Raw genomic sequence first — 15,477 nt, forward strand, 5'->3', positions numbered from 1 at the left:
ACACAAAATTATTAGAATGAATGCAAATCACTATTGCAAAGAAGTTGCTTGTTATAATCAATCTTAGTTTGTTTATAGGCACTTGTTCTAGAAAAGGATGCGTGAACCAAGTCAATTATTCCTTCAAAGTATTTACTAAGCTTTTTTAGCTGATAATTTTAATTACTTAAAAGCAACCTTTATTTCTGTATTGAAATATTATTCTGCTTTATACATGAGCACTGCAACATAATGTTGTAGTGTCCTAAAAATTCCATTCTCAACTTCTATACATACTGTCTCTAAGGAAGGCTTGAAGTTAAGATACTAAACACATAAGAAAAAAGATTTTAACCTGGTGCCTTTTGCTCCTCTGTCATAAGCATCAGTAACAGAAGTCCTTGAGGCCACATTATCTCCCCCCATGCAACTTCACTGCCCTCAATGGGTTTTCACTGCTGCAACCGATTTGTTCTATAATTAGAATTTAATAACAATCTCTCTGATGATGCACAGGAAGGGACATAACTCACCTCTCCTCTCTTGCATAGGCTTCTTAGTGATAACAAGAGGAAAAAGAGAAGAAAACACTACCTTTGACAGTAGATCAAGTACATGTAATTGTGAATGCAGACAAACGTTCTTAGGTACAGGGAGATCTAATCTGTATGCAGTGACTTCAAAGTAGGAAAAATACTTGAAATAAGCTATAGTACTAACTGCTACTGCTTTCCTTTACTGATGGAATACTTTTATCAGCCAAAAACCATATACTTTTTCAAAATAATTTTTAGAAACCCACCAAAAGACTCCTACACTTTTATACTTGAGTGATTTTTTGTGCCTCACCAAAGGGCTCCGTTTTGCTACTCCACTACTTCCCAGCAGAACATGTGGACTACTGCAATACATTGCTTGGCACAGTAAGTTCTAATTACAACAAAAATATCCTACAATGGGTTGAAAACTTCTGCTGCTTTTAAGAAAGCACTTTTTGCTAAAAATTCATGGCAGAGTTTAGAAATAGGATTTGTGTCAAAATAATATGAGATAGTAACAACAAAATAATGCACACAGCAGTGGTTGTCATAATTTTTTGGTGCATTTACTGCTAAGTAGCAAATTGCTCTGAACCAGCATTCTCTAAGGCAGCAATCTGTGTCTTCCCTGCTTTCATTATGTCTGATGGCAGTTAAGAAAACGAGCAACAGTAATTTGTGAAGAGTAAAAAATTAGATGGCTTTAAAATAACCATAGCTTTGTTTTAACTACAATTCCAACTGCTAAGCTTTTTGACAAGCGAGGAGGGCAAAATGCTACCACTGGCTGGGAACTCTGCTATCCAGATAAGCCTGTCAATTCTGGCTTTATCTACCTACCTACCTACCTACCTACCTACCTATGTGTGTGTGTATATATATGTACAGGTCAGTGTTAACTCTAAAGGCTGGGTTATAGCCTCTGTACCATAAAGGTGTTATCAAAACTTTCACTGACTTCTGCAGGCCAAGGACTTCATGCACTTCTCTCACAAAAGTGCAGCTGGACAGTGATTTTAGAAGAATGAACAAGGCATACCTCTAAAACTTTGGATCATTTATGATGCAAAGACCAGTGTAATCAATGCCAGTATTTCTTGCCATTGCTATGCGTACACTGAAGTAGAGCACTGACAAGGATGGTACAACCTAGACAGTACAAAGAAAATGTAGATGCTCATCCAACTAAGTATGCCATGTGGCATACTTTAATGCTTTGCCTTAAAGGGAAATTCCAGTTTGAGACTGCAGTTTCCTGAACAACGTTTTTACTATACAATGTTAATAATTTCATTAAATATATACATAAATATTACACAGAAGATCCCCTTTTGGCACAAAAAATTAAGCAGGCAAGTGATTGCACTAGACCTCCTGAATACAGCTTTTGATTTATAAGAATGACTTGTTTAATGAAGATTCTGGAGATTAAAAAAAACCTAGATAGGTTTGAAGTGTGATCTCCAGACGATAAATGAAGATGACAGAGTCCATTCTCTACGCTACAATTAGTGCTTGTCTCCAAAAATATCGTCATGAATCAGCCTCCACATGCTGATTAGAAAATTTGTTTCCGTCTCATCTGCTTCTGGGATTTCTGTTCATTTTGAGAAGCCTCGATGTCTTTTAAATAGAGAACAAACAAAGGGCTGCATGTTTTGAAATACTTGAAATAAATAAGGAGCAATTTCTTGACATATTTCCTCATATACTTTACAATCCAAATGCTTTTAATATGAAATGGTTTATAACAAGAGCAATTACTGAATGTTAATCATTAGCATATACACAAGGGTGTGCAAAGAAGCAAGGAAAATACTTGAATATATACTAACCTTGTTCTTGACTTAGTGGTTATTTTACTCTAGACAATCTCTACCCTCCATTTTAATTCTAATACTTTGATTAGTCTTCTGCTGGCATGATAGAAGACAGATATGAAGACTATAGCTACTAGTATTACTAGAGTTTTATCCTTTTCCCTATATATAAATTCTTAAGAATACTGACTAAATTTTCAATCCCAGAATAAGTATTTTGCATTTCATTTGAATTTAGGAATAAACATTTTTTCCAGTGCCTACTGACACATCTGACAATATTCCTCTTGATTTAAATATGGCAGTTAAAAAAACCAACAAAAACCCAAACAGCAACAAACCAGCTATTTTCTGGAAAAGCTTTGTATCTGAAGATTTTTTTGTTCAAAATTCCCATCTGGGGTAGGGCTAACATACCATGAGATGGGTTACCATATCTCTGCTGTTCTCTGTCCCTGCAGATAGGGTAATACCGATCTTTATAGAAATGCCAATGCTTCCCCTAGGAGCTTGGGTTCCCTATGCGTATGAATACCAATCCTATGGCACATGCCTAGTTTGGCAGAACCTTTTACAAGGACTTCTGTTCATTACATGTACACTACATAAATCATATACACCAAAGACGTGGCAGCCCTAGGCTGAATCCATAGTAGTTCCACATGCAGAGGAGTCACTGGTCATACTTATCTTTGTGCCTCTGTGCTCCTGTATGAAGCTCCATTGGCGAGCATTCTCACACCAGTGTGTTAAAGGAACGAAACATTAAAAAATGCACAAATTAACCATCCTAATAGCAAATTAATTAATGCAAATAAATGCAAATTCAATGCATTACCCTGGCATGGCATGCTAATGAGAAAACAAGTAATTTAGTCAATCAAGGAAATACGCAAATAAAAAACATCCTTTTCTAAGGTGCTTTGATGCAGAAGTCTGAAAGAAATTCGATACTTAAACTGTATTTTGGAGGCATGAATATCTATTTACATAGTTTGCAGTAAGGATATTCTACCATGTGTTTTTATTCCTTGCAAACCTGGCAATAGAAATACAACCAAAACAAAAGCATTTTCTGCTTCAAAATGCTGCAGAAAGGTATTTTTCACACTAATGTGGTTTGAAACTTACTGCTGAAAAAACCGCAAACAACTAAAATGTGCTCTCTGGATACTGGGTTGAAGGTAATGTTGTGATTTTAACCTTATCCAATGCCAAATGGCGCAACCAAACAGTCCGTACTTCTCAAAAGGTAACAAACAGCTTATCCTTCTAAGACCTGCTGTTGCAAACAGTATTTGCCTTTTCCAGTGTGTGCACCTGAGGACCAGTATTATGGGCCAAGCATCAGATGAGAAGTTGCTACAGAAGCGCTGCTGCCTTCATGGAAATCATTGCACAGATGTTTTTGTGGATTATAAGCACGTATTATTAAACACACCACATACCAAGAAGGGTCAGAGCCTAGTGAAAAGTACTGGTCATCACCTGCAGTAAGAAACAGGATCAAGTGATGTAATCAAAGTTTCAGAATTAATTGCTGAGATACCAGCGCTGACTGAAGCAAGACACCAACATTGTTAAATACCACTGTGCACAGCTGCTGTAGAGAAGAGATAACAACACTAGACACTATTCCTTTCTGAATAGTAAGTTTCAGGTCAGGGGCTAAATGTACTAAAAAATTACTTGCTGCTCCTTTCAGATTTTCACTGTTATCTGCTAAGCCCCTTCTCTGAACAATTTAGGATACACTAATTGCTTTGTAAAATATTTGAAAAGTAGCCATCTGAATATTTGACCATTGCTGTTAAATTACACTCTACTCCTTTGCAGCTAAAGAAGCAGAAGCAAATACTTTTATGCTGAGAAATGGACAAGGAGCTTGCTGGCAAAGCCTGTGCCTTCTTATTACTCTAATACGTTGTGGAAAAACAAAATTATACCACACTAAGACGTTAAACTGAAGTTCAATCAGTATCTGTGACATGCTTAACCCAAACACCTTTCTCTGACTGTATTGTGAAATTAATGGAAATGGAATTACTGCTTTTTTAAGAAAATAATGTACTTCCTAGTAGAGGAACAGTCACTCACTGGGCTTTGTTACATGGACTATTACCTTCTCAAGATCTATGTTGCTGTCTCCACAATATCTGTAACTATGCCAGAATGCATGGCATTTCCTCTATAGCTGATCTGGCAAAAGTAAACCCAGTGATGTAAAAGGGGATATTCACATACTTGAAATTAAATATTTTGTAGAAAGAACCCTAAATTTTCCTCTATTCCCGTGTCTCAAAGGATTTTTCATTCTTTGCAAGTTCAACTTTCTGATACTTATTACTACTTGGTATTTCTTAGAGATTTAAACAAATGGCCATTGCTATCTTGCTAGTGCTTTCCATTTGGTAGAAGGATTAGCAATGAAAATTTTCATGTGGAATTACCTTATTTCATTTCCCTGAAACAGCACAACATGACTGAGCATAGTCTGACACACATTTTGTCAGGTGAAATAAATAGTGCAGTTTTTTGATGGACAAATGGAGGAATGCTCAAAGTCCATGTTTATTAATGTTATTTCATTACTCGCCATCTGTAACTATGTTGTATCTACATCAGCACATTTCTTTCTCTTCCTTGGTACCTTCTTCCCAGCACAACTAGAAGAAAGCCCAGGGAGCTCTTTTTAGGTAGAATAACTTGAAGATCCAGCACCATTACACTTTTCCAAGGTCAAAAGAGAAAGATAATGGAAAAAATAGTCAAGCATTTTAAAGCTGGTGTAATTCTATAAAAAGCACTGTGAATTCATGGAGGGAAGGAGATGAACATGCTGTTCACCTGTAGCTCTGCAGTATAATTTTCATATCAAGTGTTAATGACAGGTAACCTCCCTAGAGATTTATTCATTCATTTTCTTCCAGGTACAGCATATTAGCCAAAGACTTTTCTGCACAGCCACTTTGCCATGATGTGAATTACAATTAACGCTAAGCAGCCAGGGGTTGTTTGTTAGATTATTAGAGCCAGTGAAGCTGAATGACTCATTCTATGCTATTTACAGAAAGAAGGCAAGCAATTCATCACAGGCAGGTGTTAATGATAGGCTACCTGGATCCCTATAGAGGAACGTCGACTCTTAAGAAACTCCTCTGCTTTTGTCACTAAGATGGCCTTGTCACTGGTTCGTATGGAGGTGCTCTGGCTGTCAGACGTGTGGCGCTGTGCAGCTGCAGTTTCCAGGGCAAGGTTCATGGCCTTGTTGCTGTCCAAACTGTCGGTGGAGTTGTACATCCCCCGTGCATCCTGTGGCCATGGGGAGATCCTCTGAGTCCGGCTGTCGTGATATGCATCCTGGGTGGATTCTGTGCTGCTCTGTGCCGTGACTGAGATCAGTGGCTTGGAAGTGGTACGAGGGGGTACCGGTGGTGGTGTTTTTTTGTAACTTGTGTAAGTTACAGCTATGGAAAGTATTAAAAAAAGAAAAGAAAAAAGAAAAAGAGAAGTCAAGATTAATCTGATGGAACCTTCACAATAGGAATCACCTTAACTTTAAGATTATGCTATTTAAAAATGAAGATCGTGCAACATAGCACTCTGTGAACCTCGCTATTAGTTGAAAGTGTCTCTCAGAGTCAGGTGGGTATCCACAGCAACATTTCTTTTCAACCAGGAAGCAAGGAGTAGAAATGGGAGTCCCAGATTAAGGTGAAGAAGAAAGATAGTTAGTAGGATTTGTGTGTTAAGGCTTGTGCTGGGTAGGTGCACACTGGGGCTTCTGAGGTTGCTTCCACATACATAGGGTAAAGCTGATAAGAGAAATAAAGAAAGATTTTTCCCCCCTCTTGTTATCACTTGAACTGTGGGCTCTGTATTGATACAGTGTATAAAGAAAATAGCATCAATATACTGGAAAAAATATTATTCAGAAGCTCCTAATTTACAGTATGCCACACTTTAATCTTGAAAAATACTTCCAGGTATACCGGCTGGCATTAGGCAAGATTGGCTACTTACACAAGAAGCATCTTTTAAAAATATCCACAATATAGTTAATAAAGGGAAATTCCAGGCATGCAAAAGATGTTAAAATATATGCAAAGCTACTAGATATTTGGACAAGCAAAAACTACAAGTAATACCAAAAGCAGTGACTTTTTATCTATTATCCTGCAGTGAGCCTTAAATCCTTAGAACATGCATTGAAGGGGAATATACTTAAATGTAGAGAATATGGAAATATAGATCTAAAAATGGGTCTGAAACACTGTGAGAACTGGATACACATGAGCAGAGCTAAGACTTTTAGTCTGATGAGCAGAGCAGGTTTGAGGCTGGTTTAACATAGATTCTGTCTTGCAGCAAAAGGCTCAATAAAACATCCAAGAAAGCTCTACAGATGCAGAATTGTGCCAGTACTGCTTCCTTACAAAATTTTAGAGCTTTCATGGAGATAGACATTTATTCATTAATATCATACATCTGAATTTTCTAATTGTCTAAGCACACTATACTTTTTTAGTACTAATAAGAGCATTTCTGTTACGGAAGTGTTTTTTCCCCAAAGCATGTATAATCATAATTCATAAAATAAGCAACTGATAAAAAACCCACACTGTGATACAGCTTTCCATATTCCTGTACAGGAAAATCAAGTCCAATTAATTTCTTCCATAATTGCAGGAAGATAAAGAAAATTATGATGTTTTCTCATATTAATAATGCTGAAATAGTGTAATGTATACTTGCAGAGGCCAGGATAATAAATGACTTAAGGAAAAGGTTTGCTTTTTTCTGGTGTTCTTAAATGCATTGGACATTGCAACAATGATTCAGGTAACCTTGGAATTCGGGATACTTGCATCCAAAAAGGATTCTACGATAGTTCTTCTTCCTATTATACAAATATCAGCTGATGAGCAATGAAGTCAGAAGCCTCTGCAGCTGTGCTTTTTGATATGAGGCTATGGTGCAGCTTTCTGGAGAGACGAGGCCAGTTTAGGAATTTGCTAATACCTGGGACTGCTGAAACTGTATGGCCAGGCTAGCCTATGGGAAAAGTGAGCCTAGAGAAAACCACGCTTAAGTTTTGATTTTTTTGGTCATACAGAAAAGACAGCAAGGCAGAGCTAGGAAGTGAAAACCTTCATCTGAAGCACATTTTGAATTACTACTGATGCCACTCAATTCTGTTAGAGATTTAAAAAGTCTTGCTCTGAGCTAAATTGCTCTAACAGTGAAACACGTGAAAACACACTCTTCAGATTCTGAGACCATGTGCTTCTCTTGAAGTGCTGCTTTGTTGTCCTATCACCAATCTTATCTCCTGTCAGTTTTGTAACCAGCAGCTAAGAAGAAAGAAAACCCCAGTATTTTTCAGACGCTTTAGGGAATACAGAAAGTTCATGAAAGGAGGGAGAGGCTGTAGAGCTTGGAAATTAAAGATGGTGTTTTATGAGCTCAAGCAGTGGCTCTAAGGAATGTCTCCACTAAGAAAGTTGCCATAATACTGCTTCCTCACTTTCCCCCTGCAAATGTAGATGCCAGCGATCAAAGTGCTGGGAAGCATCAGAAATAGAGACAATGGCGTGTGATAGGGTGAGTGAACTCCAGAACAGGAAGCTATTTTTACCTGTAACATAAGACAGGTTATCACTGTTATAACTAATTTACTGGGTTTTATCGTCTGTCTTCATGCACAAGAATAGCAGTGAATAATGAAACATATGGTACATGTGATAATGAAACATCACAAGCAAGTATATCCCTACTACTTGAGCAGCAGATCACTTCTCTCTCTAATGAATATAAATGTTAAACTTCTTTTGAAACCCTTCATAGCTAATTTAATCTTCATTTACATTTCTAAAAAAGAAAAAATTATCCTTGTGGCAAAACCAAAACAGTCACTTCCCTTTTTTTTGCCTTTTTTCCCCCTAGGACTGAATATTTTATTCTGGAAATTTCTGATTGTTTCAGTAGAGTGACATGTCTTAAAGCTACCAAGTATTACAGCTACTGCAGTATTCTGGCAAGCATTTAATCGTGAGCACTAAACAGGAATTAAAAAACCTGTGGATTTTCAACAAGGAGAAGAAACGAGGAGAAAAACTGAAAGTCTGTGAAAAACTGGCTGCATATTTACAGTGAAATATGGCAGGAATAAATGTGATTAATTTCTAAGCTACAGTCACAGAGATCAAATATTTAGCAGGGAATAAAAAAAATCCATCTCTACACAGTTAATGAGTTCATATCTGGAACAACAGTTTCAGAGCCACAGAAATCTGGCACTAATTGGAGACTGTAACAAAATCAGGTAAGAGGATGGAGGCGTGAATTTGCAAGGCAAATCTTGCCACCAAATTCTATTTGCTTTAATCACTCAAGCGGTTCTAGTGAAGTAAATGGGATAACTTAGATGAATAATGTGATCAGGACTTGTCTTAGATAAACTTGGTATGTGTTGCAGATTTAAAAGATGACTACATAATAGACTAGGGGCTACATAATAGATAAGAAGAATATCTACATATTAGATAAGGAGAAAAGTAACCCTGTAATCCGTAGTTTACTGTTCATGCTTGCTCTTAGGTCTCTAATAAGTAAGTATTGGCTTAAGGTCTGAAAGCATGAAGTTTTATGTCACTTCCCATTTTTTTTTTTCCATTATGTCTGTGAATGTTCCTATTATCAACAGTAATGTCTTTTTCTATCATGTCCAGTTCTTGGCCCTAGCAGTTGTACATACCATGCATTATATATGGGAAGAAACATTTCATTTTTCTAACAGAAAATGGAGTTTTCATTTGTCATCCCCTACCTACGCTGATGGACAGGAGCTCCTGTCAGCTTTACATCATTTGGTACCCTGCAACTTTTATTTGCCTTAGTGGTTATTAGTTCAAAGTGAGCACATAAACCCCCCTCAGCGCTGTTTCATGTCTTCCCCATTTCTTGGGCCACCCTCCTACAAAATCCAGAGCTGTGGTGGGTTTTGCTGTCCCTGCAGGGGAGGCTGGTGCTGGGCCATGCAGCCCTGGGGTGCTAAGAGCTGGAGAACAACAGTGCCTGAGTAACTTCATCCAGGGAACTGGTGTTAAAAGCTGAACTAGGAAAAAGAAATCTGGGGTGGAGGATCCTTGTCTTCAGCCACAGCAGTACAAGCTGGGTGTCAGAGGCAGCAAAACATCTGGGGATGAAACACAGCGTGAGGACAGGGGTGTGCAAAAGCAGAGCACCAGGAGGGCAGAGCTGTCACAGTGTGACTTCAGCCTGATTTAAAGTGTGGCCTTCAGCAGGAGCAGACATGCTTCATGTTTTGACATATATCAATCCTGGATTGATAACAATTCTGTTGTTTCTGTGGCTCACAGAAGATGACCAAAGATTTCTGATTTCTTTCATTTCCTTAGTAGTTTTAGTGTGCATATGCTGGGCACTCCTGATATTTCTCTCACCAGTCCTGCTGCTGAGGAATGAGGCTCAAGCAAAGTAAAAGCAACAGCCTTCTGCCACACTGTTAATTAATTTGTAAAATCTAAAGCTGCTCTGAAATGCAAAGAAAAAGAAAGTAGATGGCACAAGAGGTAAATTTATCCTTATAATGTTTAAGCTAAACACAGAAGGAATTATGAAAAAGAAACAAATTTTCCTTCCAGTTCTATTCGAAGGCTATCTTAATATAGAAAGCTGAATTTATTTTTTGCCTTTTTTAATAAAGTGGGGAAAATATTTTTTTGAGCTTATACGATAGTCTGTCTCCATCTGTTAGCTTATGATCATCAACCAAAAATGATAAAAATAGTAAAAAACCTCTTCTAATTCTAAACTATACGAGTTCTAAACCATTTTAATCAAAGTATTAACTGTTCAGGTACTTGCCCCACTTCAACATAAATGTGCAATTGGCTCGACTGGATTTCCCTTTGAGGAGGAAGAGAAATGGAGAGAAACCAAAATGGTTCTGTGCTCTTCATAGTGGGTTAGATTAAATGATGATGAAAACCAGGTACAAATTGTTCAGGAGAAAGGAGCAGGTAGCAATGCAGCATAACATGCATTAATTTGTCACTCAGGCAGTAAAAAGTGTAACACATCAATTTGTTTTTGTAAGGATCACTGCCTTTATGTAAAGACTGCAGTGCCTGTTTATGCCAGGTCCAGTTATTTTTTCCTAACACAACTTATATTTGATAACTGCCAGATGACTGTCACATATGCAAGTTTGCCTGTCAGTGCTGAATTTAGCACAGAGATGGCTACAAGTGACCTGTTCTGTAAAATGCATTAATTTGTCTTATGTGCTTTGTGATCCCAGTCGGGAAGCGCCAGTCAGAACCAGGCATTATGGCAATACTGCAGAGTAACCAGGAAAACAGTCCCAGCACTGGAGAACTGGCAATTCGGTGGTTTGGATATATACAATAAAAATCCAAGGAAAGTGTTCTTGTAATTCATAAGTAACAGATTTTTTTTTTTTTTACTTTAATTAATATACCTGGAAGTAGACTAGCCCTCTTAATCTATACTGCATTTAACTAAACTTGCTTAAGGTTACTGTTGCTACAGCCATAGAAATCAGTTACCCTGCCCATATTTCAGTGCCAACACAGTTCATACAAGAAATAAAATGACTAAAATAATTCCATTTAGATATGACTTCAGGTTATCCATAGAGATTCACAGAGAAAAGGCAGAAAGAGAAATGTGATGTATTTGATGAAATATCAGTGGCCGTAGGTGACATTCTGAACACCTTTCAAAAGGCAGCCTTTTCATAAATCACTGCTGTCAGTCCATTTGCAAGATAGAGTCATCTGAGGGGTTCTTACAAATCAGTGTAACCACTAAGCACTTAGTCAAAATGGCATTATTTAGGTTGAGATCACAAAGTTAACTGGATGATGAATTTACATAAGAGCACCACCAATTAAAGAAAACAGTTGTCCCTTATGACACACGGCAGGAGTAAACTGGATTTTCTGTTTTGTAAGGAGGTTTATTCAGAAGGAGGATAATTACTCTGCTGGGAGTGTGGAGCTGCCCTGGAGGCAGAGCTCCCAGGGGTATGTTGCTGCAGGCAGACAAGGTTTCTCTGCGTAACCACAGCGCCAAGAGAAACACGGTGCAGGCTCCCAGGCTGATGCTGGATCTTCTGCTTTGCACAGGGAAGGTGAATGCTAGCCTTGAAACCATTTCAGGAGAGGAGAAACAGGCTTTCTCATAATGAAAGGCTACAGTTAAATCTAATCCTGTATGAAAAGACCACTCAGTTATTGGTATAGTCTTTTGACCATCATGCATACTGTTCTAGCCAAAGGTTTCTACATGGCTGTCCTTGAAATGCCCTGAAATCTCTTCACTATGTTCCATCGTGGTCACCAGGACCTCTGAGCTACACTTCAAGTAAAAATGTATGTATGGACGTGTAACAGTTACTTCTTGAAACAAAGAATGATGAACAGTAAAAGACCATTAAGAAGCCAAAGGAGACTTTTGAGGAAAAAAATCTCAGCCACTCAAGGAATTTCTATTTCCCACAAAAAGAACGAACTCTTTGATGATTTTTCTACCAAGCCATGGATGTCAAAAATAGGAATACAAGTCTCTATTTAACACAGAAGATGCTGGGACACATCTTTTTACATATGCCTCTTGTCAACTTCCATTATACACTGGTCTCCAATGCCAAACAAAACTAAAAGGAGACTGTAGGATCAAACAGGCCAGTTCAATTTTTACAAAGCAAATCTGACTTTTAATAAAGTCAAATTTTGAAGTATTAGAAAGGAGGTTCCTTCCTGGACCAGTAATTTAAAGTTCAGTCATAATAAGATGACTTAGAAAAGCTTAGTTTTGGCATGTATAGATTCTGGCTGCTTAACTAAGAAAAAGTGATCAGCTAGAATGAGGGGAAAAGGTTAAGGAAAATTAGTCTGTTCGGATCCAAGTCTGCTGTTTTCGATGTGTGCCATCAGTGGCCACCTCAAAGACCTACATCTGTGATTTGGGGTTTACTTTCTCTTTTCAATGCTGGAGCAGTGTGTGCTCAGGCTCTGCACGGAAAAAAGCGTTTTGCTCCGTGTCCAGACCCTAGGCAGTGCTAACTGAATGTAAATTCAAGTCCTTCAAAGTACTTCACAAACACACCCTCTTTGCACTTCAATTGAAACATTGGCTGTATGTGAGCATAGGGTAGGCGAGGAAGTCACATTGTGCTCTCCTACGGTCTGGCCTCTCGCAGCCCTTTTCTTTGCTGCTCCCTGCATAGGCCCACACCTCCGCTTGCTGCCCTGCTAGTGAAAGATCCTGTCATTTCTGAGGGCTTTCCATGTTGAAGAGTTTCTCCATTTGTAAGGTTATGAGAGTGGTTTTTCGTACTGTAAGAGTACTCAAACATCGCAAAAACAGTCATTAAAACTTACCAATGTCATACTGTGTTTGCAATTCAAGAGAGAATTTTAATTAAGCTAATGCTTTTACTCGAATCCTGGACAGACTTCCCTCAAACATAATGAGATACACTAGCTATTAACATATCTTCCTGCTTCTTCCCTTTTCTCATTGAGCCCTCCACAACGAATCCTAGCTGGTAAAGGGAGCGGGTAGTTAGTTTCTCAGTAGAGTCTTTCTGAGCTTGGACATCCATGAAAAGAACCCTGTTTCTTGCTTTCCAGATTAAGCAGTAAGAAACGGTGATACATTCACAGTGATATTTTTGTAAGGTATTTTCTTGGAAAGACTGCTTACATGCAGGTGAGTTTTATCAGCACAGTCTATATCACAGGTCCTCAAACTACGGCCCGCGGGCTGGATACGGCCCCCCAGGGTCCTCAATCCGGCCCCCGGTATTTACAGACCCCCCCGCCAGGGGTTGGGGGGGAAACCAAGCAGCCGCAGACGACTGCCTGCCACTTCATCCGCACGCCGGCCCCCTGGTTAAAAAGTTTGAGGACCCCTCGTCTATATGATGGGCTGCATTTTATTTAAACCACATAACCCAAAGCATTTTCTGTGTGGCAGGTATCTATAACTTCCTAATCTTTTTTCCTGATGGGTCATTTTACATGTACTATGTTTAGGTAAACCTGGATATTTGTTACACCCCAAAGTCAGATGTTAATTGATGGTCTTATGTTGCCATAGCCCATGGGGGCAAAATGCTGCATGTATCCTGTGCCAGTTTTTTAAGCAGGGTCTTTTAGTAACAATGAATTATACCATACCTTCAAGACAGTATTTCAGAACTATACATGGGAATCCATCTCACCTCATGTTAGCCACTTAAAAAACAGTCATCCAAGTCTACGTGAGTTGCCTGATCTCTTTTAGAATTACTGGGAGAAAAATAAGCAATTCTGGGGGCAATTCTTACCCATCTTAGATGCTCATTTTACCACAAAATGAATCATCCTATGCAGGTGCCTACTTTTCTCCATCAATCGTAACAAAAATCAAGGACAACCAGCTTAGAACAGGACATCTAATTTTGAAATGCCTACAGAGGTCAGATAAACTCCAACCAAAAGCTTTGCCCTTGTGACAGCACTGGTAGGACTCTGGTATGCATTGGGACATAACCTCTCCTGTCTTCCATTACCTGTGTTCAATGAAAAGGTGGGAGCTTCATCTCCTTTGCTCCACACCCCCTGTGAGCTGGCTGTTAAAGCAAGCCTGAGTGGAATTTGCTTGCATTAATGATGGAATCTTAATTTCCTGCTCCTTGATCCCTTCTGCTCGAGCCACTACATAGCAGCTAGTAATAGCTTTGCCCAAGGTCTTTTTGTAGCTCCACAGAGGTATTAAAAGCAAACCCTCAGTATTTCTGTAGCTTTAAATTGACTGCACAGTTTTAGGCACTGGACTAGACTGTACTGTTAATCTCACTGACGACGTAGATACTGAAGTCAGTGGAGTCAGACCAGTTCACACAAACTCAGGATCTGGACCATTATCATAACATAGGCAAAATTTGTGCTTCTTATATTTGCCTTTTTAAAACCTTTTTCAAAATATGTCACTGTAGACAGTGCTATCATATGAATCCCATATAAAATGCTATTTTTTAAGCAGCATCTGTTTCTGACATCTCACTGCTAAAGAGAATCTCTATAGCACTTGTGAAAAAAGACTGAAATCATTAGCATGGCACATAACCTCAATCAGAATTTAGTGGGGTAAGGCAAAATGACTGGAGGAGTTGTTTTTCTTTAAAAAAATCTCTGTGTGCATCAGGTTAGATGAAATATTCAGAGTAGATCAATTTAGCCTTAAGTTCTGTACATCTATCTGATTTTGTACAGAAAACTAACAATTAAGTGCAGATGCGACCACTAAATTTGGAAAAAAATGGAGTCTTAAGTATACAGTACAATCTCCCAGGAGGAGAACAGTATAAAAGGAATTACTGTAATCAAGTCATTCAGTGCGTAAGTTGTTACCTCCATATTGAGGAAACTTAGGTCTGTAGGCAGCCCATGTTACGTAAACGATAAAATCTGTTTTGACAGTGTAATTAATGTTAGTCTCAAAACAGAAATGCAAATCAAACAAGACATCAAGATCAGGAACTGTAAGCCTTTGCCAAAGTTAAGAGACATGTGGGCAACACAAACCTCATGGATTGCTGATGGACTAGTTACAAAGGGTTCTATTTTAGATCAGTTAATTAGTGAGAAATTATAGCCTAACCAGCATCCTGTCGATGGTATGGCGAAGTGCTGACAGCTGTATTGCTCTTCTAAATAGCTCCTATGTGCCTCCAGAATACTGAAGTTGCATTAAAAAAATGCCATCTCAGTTTTTTGGTTGCAGGAAGGAAAAAGGTACCTTTAACTATACTCTATTTTATTTACAGAATGTAGGTGCAGCTTTTCAGGTGTAAAGGTTACATTTTTCACATCATCAAAACAGAAAGAGACAAAGAGAAAAAATTGCTCCAAAAGCTGAAAGTCACTCTTACTGGGCTACTCTTTTCACATTGAAATAAACCAGAAAATTTGAAAACGTTTTTCAATAGATTCAAACCAATATTGCTGTAATTCTGTACTTAAAAAAAAAAAAACACAAAAAACCAATTGCCTTGAACTCCCACATACCTTTGTCAGTCAAGTCAAATAATTTCCATCAGC

General features: G+C 38.4%; 1 protein-coding gene across 1 annotated transcript in view; it reads right to left on the bottom strand.

Moving 5' to 3' along the window:
* DLGAP2 (DLG associated protein 2) overlaps positions 1-15,477 on the bottom strand; it is a 109,574-nt gene that overhangs the window by 32,052 nt on the left and 62,045 nt on the right. The window contains exon 6 of the mRNA XM_005433994.4: positions 5,456-5,805. Within this exon, the coding sequence (XP_005434051.1) occupies positions 5,456-5,805 (350 nt within the window). The remainder of the gene's footprint in view (positions 1-5,455; positions 5,806-15,477) is intronic.

This window comes from Falco cherrug, chromosome 6, assembly GCF_023634085.1.
Source record: "Falco cherrug isolate bFalChe1 chromosome 6, bFalChe1.pri, whole genome shotgun sequence".
In the NCBI taxonomy this organism is placed as follows: Eukaryota; Metazoa; Chordata; class Aves; order Falconiformes; family Falconidae; genus Falco; species Falco cherrug.